This window comes from Sturnus vulgaris, chromosome 1 (genome assembly GCF_052056855.1).
Source record: "Sturnus vulgaris isolate bStuVul1 chromosome 1, bStuVul1.hap1, whole genome shotgun sequence".
Lineage (NCBI taxonomy): Eukaryota > Metazoa > Chordata > Aves > Passeriformes > Sturnidae > Sturnus > Sturnus vulgaris.
In genome coordinates, this window is record NC_142243.1 from 106583839 (window position 1) to 106593010 (window position 9172).

A 9172-nucleotide genomic window follows, 5' to 3' on the forward strand; every position below is an offset into this window, starting at 1 on the left:
CATGTGAAGGGCTGCTTGTCTCACCAGGGGAAGTAGGAGCTCTGAGGAAGTTTAGGATCCACCTCCAAAGAACTGGCAAATTGCCTCGTCACTGGCAATCTCCACCTGCCATTTATAGAGGCCAGAGCCCAGCTGTGGGGTAAACAACGAGTGGTATTGAACTGACCGCTAATATATTGTCTGTGAGCTAATATAGCTCAGGGTATATTCACTGCCAAAAGCAAACATTTTCCTTGAGATCCACTTAGATAGCAGTGTTTGTTTATATCATGGTTTATCTGTGTATGAAGAAGTGAGCAGGAGTGGAAAAGCAATTGCAATGACAGAGAGAAAGTCTAACTTATATTAATATTTCTCCAGCCTAATAGCTGTCAAATACGCATTTCTGCACGTCTGGCAGTCTGCTTTAATTTGTTTCTGTCAAATGAAGAGCAAATATTTTATCACAAGTTTTTTGCTGTATTTTTTTTAAAAAAACCAAACCCAAGTACCACAACAGTGAAGGTTACAGAGGTGGCTATTTTTAGAAAGTTTGCTCTTCACACACTTAATCAAGACCATCATACTTTACTTGCTTTCCTCCAACTGTCACTAAAGCCATCCACAGCCTTCAAAATCCAAGCGTTATGAAGTGGAAATGCCTGTGCAGGGAAGCTCTCCGCCGCGGTTGAGTCTTGATGACAGGCTTAATCCCAAGCTCAGCGGAAGCTCAGTTGCGCTCCTTTTTGTCCCGGAGGTAGTTGAAGAGGACATCCAGCCCGCCCTCGACGACCTCGGGCAGGGGCCGGGACAGGGGGTTGTGGGCGATGTGCAGCCCTTTGTCCATGGGGTTCCAGGCAATGCGGCGCAGCCGGCGCAGCAGGTACAGCTCGTCTGGGAGGGTCTGGATGGCGTTGTAGTCCGCGTTCAGCAGCTCCAGGGTGCTGATGTAGCACAGAGACCGCGGCAGGCTGCGGATGTTGTTGTTTTCCACGATAAAGATTTGCAGGTTGACCAGATATTGAATACTCTCTGCGATATTTTCCAGCTTGTTGGACCCTAGGTGCAAGAAGTCTAAGCTCCTCAGGGCGAAAATGCAGAGGGGAATTTGCACAAAGCGGTTGTTACTGAGGTTCAGTTTCCTCAAACTCGTCAGGTCCGTGAAGCTCAAAGGCAGTTGTGAGATGCTGTTGTGTGAGAGGCTCAGAACCTCCAGCTTCCTGCACAAGCTGAGCTCTGCCGGCACTTCCTTCAGGCAGTTCATATTGACGAACAAGACCTTCAGGTTCCTCAGCAGCCCGATCTCCTTCGGCAGGCACTTGAGGCAGTTGCCCCCCAAGTTCAGCACTACCAGCCTGTCCAGCTTGCCCAGCGAAGGAGGAATCACCACCAGCTGGTTGCGTGAAAGGTTCAGCTTCTGCACCTCATGCAGTCCCCACAAGAAGTCAGGCGTGCTGGTCATCCCTTTCATTATGAGGCTCAAGCTGACATAACGCAATCCCCGCTTCAGCAGCGACTTGGGCTCTCTCCCTGCCAGAAGGGCGTCTTCCCATGCAGGCAGCTTCGGGCCTTTCCTAAGGAAAACCATGCTCCTTCGCTCCTCGTTCTTCGAGTGCTCAGTTCCCATAACACTCTGGTTCACTCCTGAGAGAACTGAGGCTTTATTCCCTTGCAATATGCAAATGCCAACAGAGGAGGACAGCCTGCGGGAGGTGGGAAAGTCAAAGCAAGGAGATAAGGAGGAGCCTGTGAAGTGCATCTCAGTCCATCAGAACAGTTTCCATAGCTGCTGAGGGAAAGTTTCACTTTTGGGGGCTTATGTTGATCTTGGTGCACAGTCTGTAATGAAACACTTGCTCCTGACTTGTGAGCAAACCTGTTCAATTCAAACTGAATGCCACAAGACAGCTGTCACTGTCATTTGGCCTGGGCTTTATTGGACAGATATGTATCTTCACTGCAAAAAGGTCACAAGGATGCTGTATATAACTTCACCATGTCAGCTTTCTTGGCTATCTTGCACATACCATGGCTGCAGGACAATTAGCAAGAGTGATTTCAAAAAAAACAAACAAGCAAGCTAAAGAAGGAAACAAGCAAAGAAGCCATACTTTCAGCTCAGATTTAAAGGATGTTTTCATAATCACTTTTATTTGGGTTCTTGATTTCTCTGGAGTAGTAGGAAAAGTCTACCAGAAAATTTTTCATGCTGCAAAAGCACTGATAAAGACTTTTAATGTCAGTCCTTGTTTTCTGCTAAGTTTAAAAAAATAATGTTCACAAAAAGTTGTAGCTTTTATATGTCCTTTGTGGTGAGGATTGGCTTCTTCCTTTTCAGAAAGGGTCCCAAAATCACTGCAGCAGTGACATTTTGCAGTAGTATCTGTGCCCACTTGGATAATTTCTTGCTACCCACGGCATCGAGTGTGAGCAGTCACACCACACAGTTCTAACCAAATTACTCGGTCCTAAATGTCTTGTGCTACTTTCACATCTATCAACCAGATTTTTGGGGTCTGATTCTTTTTTACTCTAGAAAATGGAACATCTTGATGTCCCTTTCCTTGTGAACTTTCATGTCTTCCTGGGCTATTCTGAGTACTAGGGGGACTAGCAGCATACCTTGAACTATAAATGACATTTAGATCCAATTCCAATATAGAGGGGTTGGTGGAAGAGGAAAGAAGCGGTGATCAGTACAATAATACCAAACAACAGCTGAAGTGAGCTCTGCTGGTGAAAGAAAATTTGATTGCTAGAGGAATATGTATGCAGTGAGTTTAAACCCAAAGGGACCAAAAAAGGGATCTGCAAAAACTTCAGGTATTATCTAAACTAAGTGAAAGCTGCAACAAATAGTACAAGACTTTAAAGGCTTTTCTTCTCCATTGAATCCATGGTGATGAAGATGTGTTGCTGCCTTCTGGGAGATTTGGTGATGAATGTAACCTCCCTTACCATCTAATTTCAGAGATACTCACCTTAAAACCAGATGCTAAAAGATTATGCAGAAAACTCCAGCTGGAAGTCAAAGCACTCCAGCAACCCCTTTGGAGTAAATCCCCACAGCCCCTTCTTACAGCCAAGCACCACTCAGTCTCCTTTGAGCTTTGGGTCCCTCTTAGAGCTGCATCTGCTTGGGAAGAGAGGCAGAGAGGGAATTCCTGAAGTTGTGTCTGACGAGTGGGGTCCTGCACCAGTCAGGACCACAGAGAGCAGTGAGAGATGATGGAGAGCTGAGTGAGCCATGCAATTAAAATGTGTGTTTGAGCAGGGCTGCGTGGCATAAAACCAGCTGGTGCTGAGACTGAAATATTGCATTTTCTGGAGTGCCTGGGGGAGCCTGAAAAAGGCTGAAGCCAGTTGCATTTGGTTAGAGTGAGTTGGCAGCCTGTGAGTCACAGATCCCTCCCTCACAAGCACTTTTTGCCAGTATTTGTCAGTTTACAAACAAATGTTATACTAATTGCCATTGCAGCATACAGACTCGGTGTTCTTGTTAACCATCATCCCCACATGCTGCCCAGAGTGGCGGAGACAACCGTGATGCTACAGGCAGAGGACATGCTCAGGGGGAAAAGGAAGCCCAGTGGCTTGGGCAAGACCTTGCATGATGGGGCCCTAAAATGTGGCTTTTCATCCCAAATGGGTGGAGAAATGAAAACATGAGCCCCTAACGAGCTCTGCCTTTGGGATGTCTGCCCAGCTGATGTTAAAATGCAGTTATTATCAGAGAGCATCCATGGATCTGAACATGGGCATTTTGCTTCTGCAGTGGCAAACACAAAGGGAAGAAAAAGTCTTTTTAGAGACAATTTGTAAAATTAGGCATTTCCCTTCTTTTAGTCTCACTTCTGAAATGAGGAATCTGCTGCAGAGAATCTGCCAGGATCTGCCAGAGACTAGCTTTGCTTCCTGTAGCTGGGCTCCCACCTGTAACCATGGCCCCACGGTCACTTCAGAGCTCGTTCTTCTGCAGGTCACTTTTAGTAACAAATGAAAACAAAACAAAAGGAAGCACAGTCTCGCTGTAGCCACTGCCTTCCCCCATGGCTGGCTAGATATTTTTGGATGAGAACATTGTCCCCATCTCCAAAACACACTGGAGTTCACCGCCTGGAGACTTGGCAGTGCCTGCTGTGGCTTCTCACCACAGAAATCCTGGTTTCCTAGCAGCATGACTCAGCCAAAGTGCTCTGTATCTTTCCCTGGCTTTGCATCACACTGTCCATTTGAAACCAGGCCTGTGATACAGCCCAGCAGAGTCTGGGCTGGGCTGTTGCTGGAAAGCTTCACCAGGGGATCTCTATCAAAGAAAAATGCTTGCTCTGCTTCAGCCTCACAGCATCTCCTGCTGTATCTCCACTGCCTGCCAGACATCAAGCTGCAGCAAAGGGAATTTAAAAAAGAAATTCCACATCTGCAGCTGTCATTGTCCAGTTCCCTTCCTGTCTCTGTATCATAACCAGTGTGTGAAAAGAAAAAAGAAAACAAAAAACCAAAAAAGACAAACTATTTCCTATTCTTTGTTCTCCAACAGAAAAACAGGCTGTTGAGTATGCTTGCAGTTGCGGAGATGGAAAACTCTGAGGTAACCAAATTAAATTTTTCTTGAAATGGGGATAATAAAGCCACAGTGGCCTCATCTGGACATCTCAGGAACTAAAATTCTGTACAAAAATAGTCCCTTGTTTCTTGGTGTCCCGGACTGGCTTTGTTCAAACACTTTTCAGTTCCCTTTTTTCTGTGTTGCCTGCTGCCCTTGCTGTGCTGGGCTGTGAGGATGGATCCATTCCTTTGGAATGCTCTTAGGCAGCACTGGCCTGTGTCCACACAGCCTGGCAGAGAGCAGAAATGAATTTAATACATGCAGGTTTGAAGCCCAAATTGGTGGGCTTTACATGACACAGTGTACTTGATAATCACTTTGAAGATTAAATAAAAATGTTAATGTGCAAGGAAAAAAAATAACCCAAAGCTTGTTAAAGAATTTTGTAGTCTAACTAATATAATAAAAGAAACTGCATTATTAGCAATGATAAAAACTGGTAAGCTGACAAAAATGACAAGCTATATTTTCTGACATTCTTTGACAATGCAAATTATTAGATTTTTTTTCTTAAGGAATCAGGATTGTCAGCCCTAAAAAAATCTGAAGATGAGTTCACAAAAGACCTCAAATTTTAAAGTCTATTATCTATGGGATCTTTTATTTGTCTTCAGGTTTTGAGTCTGTAGAATGCACTTGAGACACATTTTCTAGGTTTTTTTTCTGCATCCAGGCAGGACTTGCCATAAAACAAATTGTATTGGCTTTAGGTAAAAGCTGAGATCATAACATAATTATTTTTCCATTGGATTTGAGGTTTTAATAAAATATCTGATAGCATCAGGCTTTTAATGAAACTATAGCTATTTTGACACATTGGGCTTAAAATTTGTTTTGCTGCAAAACTGATCCTGTCATTGTCTTTTAAATTGCTGAGCTTACAATAGATGCCTATAATTTCATTATCATATATGTATAGATTCATAATTTATTTTGAATCAGGTTTTATGCTCTCTATAGGATCAAAACCGTATACAGTTAATTTTTCTCAATATTTTTATAAATGTATTAACATATGAAGAAATCCTTTAAATCTTCAAGCATAACCACTTCTAAAATGCTGGGAAATTCAATGCACACTCTTTTGGAAGAAACTTTAATTACATTCATTATCTAGATCTTATAATAAACACCTGTTTAAATGAGGATGCAGAAACTACCTAAAACTTTCTGTGACAGGAAGGATGATTTGGCTAAAAAGGGTTAACTTGTTTCAAGTTTAGCAGAAAACAACCCGTGCTGGGGAAATATTCATTACAAATACAGCTGCAGCTACTGAACCATCTCCTCTTCTGCTATTTCTTTCCTCTGAAGTAAGTAAAGGATTTTAAAAGCATCAGTGCTATTCAGACAGCCAGGGAAATCCTCTGGTCTTAATGCTAAGGAAGCAAATTTTGTAGGTTTTTAACTGCTTTGTAGTGGCTTGTTGATCTTGCAGCTATTCTGAAATACTAAGTCAAATTTTAATGGTAATTTGAGATTTATGAGATGTGACACAAGACAGAAACAATTCTTAAGGCAATTTCAGATTTGCTGCTAATTTGTTTTTAATTATGGTGCTGTTAACAGCTTTTAATGACTGCCTGTCCCTGGAGCTTTCTCGGAATGTTTCATTAAGGTCCCATGTGGAGCTGCTGGATTGCCTGACCCATGAAGAATTGGACCTGGAGGTGAATGACTGCCTGTGCAGGGGCTCATTTTTCTGCAGACCTCTTGACAGAAGACAAGCTTGAACTAAACCTAGTAGGAAATAAAAAGAGAGATATGGGGCCTAGAAATGACAGGCTCTTCTTCCTGGTAGTCAGAGGCAGCAGGAATTCTTATATGACTTGGAATTAGAGGAAGTTTTATTCCTTTTTTGCAAACTTGCCACAGTATTTTGAAATTCCAGCAATACATGAATGACTGTTTTGGCACCTCCAACTTCTTCCACAATTTCCCTCCACGTACACAAGCCAAACAGCTGGTCTGTCATATATTAAACAGAGGCAACCCATGATCCAGCACTGTGCTGTCATCCATGTTCTCTCGGGTACTCTTTCATCTGCTGCCCATAGCAGTTCTCCCTGGCACCACCAAAACTTGCTTTCCGTAAGGTGCTTGCCCGCTCCTCTGCAGGAAAAAGGGTGTGTAGCACATAGATATGCCCTAGGGAACACCACCACCCTGCAGGAGCACACAGAGGGCTCTGTCCTGCTTTATTTAGCCATCTGCACGCAGCATCCATGATTCAGCCTTCTCCTCCTCTTACGGCTAGAGTGGTGACAGATTTGACACCAGTTACAAATGTATCTGAAGTCATTACACAGAAGATACCATTGCAATATAGAAACCATACGCTGCTCTATTTTTCATTGCTACATTTATGAGAAGTCACATCTACATTCATAGATTTCTGTAAAATGGCCTGTACATGTCTGGTAGCAATATGGATGCTTGCTAAATGCTGCTCAAAGTCTGTGGCTTTCTGAATAAATTTGGAAAAAACGTTGGAACAGATTGTCCAAACTGACAAAGTACTTTTACTGTAACTGCTGCCACATGATCTCTGCCACAGGTACTCTTTTTCACAGAGCTCTTGAAGGTAATTTTCCTACATTTTGGATGCATGGTAAGAAAACAATTCTTGGAAAGGAGAAGAGACAGCCTTGTGAGATCCTTGCCTAAATCTTATCTGATATAGTAAGAGATGATTCTTAGCCTGTCTCACAGAAACAGATAATTTAACTGTCCATCACATGCCTACATGGTTGGCCTTCCTTCCTTCCTTCCTTCCTTCCTTCCTTCCTTCCTTCCTTCCTTCCTTCCTTCCTTCCTTCCTTCCTTCCTTCCTTCCTTCCTTCCTTCCTTCCTTCCTTCCTTCCTTCCTTCCTTCCTTCCTTCCTTCCTTCCTTCCTTCCTTCCTTCCTTCCTTCCTTCCTTCCTTCCTTCCTTCCTTCCTTCCTTCCTCCCTTCCTCCCTTCCTCCCTTCCTCCCTCCCTCCCTCCCTCCCTCCCTCCCTCCCTCCCTTCCTTCCTCCCTTCCTTCCTCCCTTCCTTCCTTCCTTCCTTCCTTCCTTCCTTCCTTCCTTCCTTCCTTCCTTCCTTCCTTCCTTCCTTCCTTCCTTCCTTCCTTCCTTCCTTCCTTCCTTCCTTCCTTCCTTCCTTCCTTCCTTCCTTCCTTCCTTCCTTCCTTCCTTCCTTCCTTCCTTCCTTCCTTCCTTCCTTCCTTCCTTCCTTCCTTCCTTCCTTCCTTCCTTCCTTCCTTCCTTCCTTCCTTCCTTCCTTCCTTCCTTCCTTCCTTCCTCCCTCCCTTCCTTCCTCCCTTCCTTCCTTCCTCCCTTCCTTCCTCCCTTCCTCCCTCCCTTCCTTCCTCCCTTCCTTCCTTCCTCCCTTCCTTCCTCCCTTCCTCCCTCCCTCCCTCTCCCCTCAAGTCCTTCCAGATTTATTTCAGTGCCTGGAGCAGATTCAGTCCAGCAGCCTGTGGTGTTCAATGTCCAGATTTCTGAAGCATCTTGTGCCCAGGGGTTACATGTCACTCTGGAATGAAGGGGATATCCCCCACCTCTTGTGAAGCTGCTGCTCAAGATTAGCAGGGTTTTCTTAAACATCCATGTGTGTTGAGAGTCCAAAAATAAGCATGACTCTATGGACTGCTGGCAAAACCCCCAGTCCCTCCTACAAAGACTGTTTCAGTATTCTACATTTAATGGGTCGTTGTAGTTGCCTAGTTTTCAGGAATCTGAAAATCCAAGTTCTGTTCTGGAAACAGAAGGCAGAGATAATTCTGAGGGTCCCATGAGAAGAGGCATTTCCATGGGGTCCCACTTGTGGGACCTGTAGCTCAGAGACAGATGGGACATAAGCAAGACCATTAGTTCGACATTATCTAGTAAGAGTCTTCAAGATTCTCCCAGCTCAATCTGCCAAAGTGCTGATTTTAACAGAATTTTTAAAATCAGCAATTCTGTCCAGGCATTGTAAATGTCAATGTGCTTCTGTTCTGGCTCCAGGAGATTTTGCATGCCACAGTAAAGACCAGGTGACTCAACGTTAGTTATTGCAAAGTTCATTGCTGCTGTACCAATACCCTCATTCTTATTCTAATCATTTAGGTGTATTTGAAAATGCTGGAAAAACCCAGAGGAAACTTGAAAACTTATTTTAGAAATACAATAAAACACTAAGTGATCCAAGTCTTTGTGCCTGATTTACTGTATAAATTAAATGTCCTTTGTAAAAACTAAATGCATGCTTCTTCATTTGAAAGCACAAGCCCTTTTTATCTTGGTCCTCATGAAATTTGGTAAATCACTACTGTAAATCAATGGGACCCAGTGTGAAGGGGTTTAGGTATTTCCATCCAGAGTCCATTACAGTAATGGTTGCAAAAAAGAACTTAGGAAATAATTCAATCAAAGCTGTTTTGGAGCCTTAATCCCAGACCCATGACTCTTACATAAATTTTACTGATATAGGAAGAAACTCTGCATTTACCTTCATATGCCTGATAAACGATAGAACAGAATCTAATTAGAACTCCCTAAAACACATACCAGTGTCTCAGTTTGGGATTTTTCAGAGACATTATCAAATGAAAGGGCAG

The 9172-nt window shown here is 43.5% G+C and overlaps 1 protein-coding gene across 1 annotated transcript; it reads right to left on the reverse strand.

Moving 5' to 3' along the window:
- Positions 1-709: 709 nt before the first annotated feature.
- On the reverse strand, positions 710-1738 carry LRRC30 (leucine rich repeat containing 30). The gene has a single exon (XM_014871326.2). It carries the CDS (start codon positions 1736-1738, stop codon positions 710-712), a length of 1029 nt encoding a protein of 342 aa, XP_014726812.2.
- Between the last annotated feature and the right edge of the window lie 7434 nt (positions 1739-9172).

What these genes read in the sequence shown, in the direction of transcription:
- LRRC30 (XM_014871326.2), bottom strand. Translation starts at nt 1,738, where the DNA reads ATGCACTTCACAGGCTCCTCCTTATCTCCTTGCTTTGACTTTCCCACC.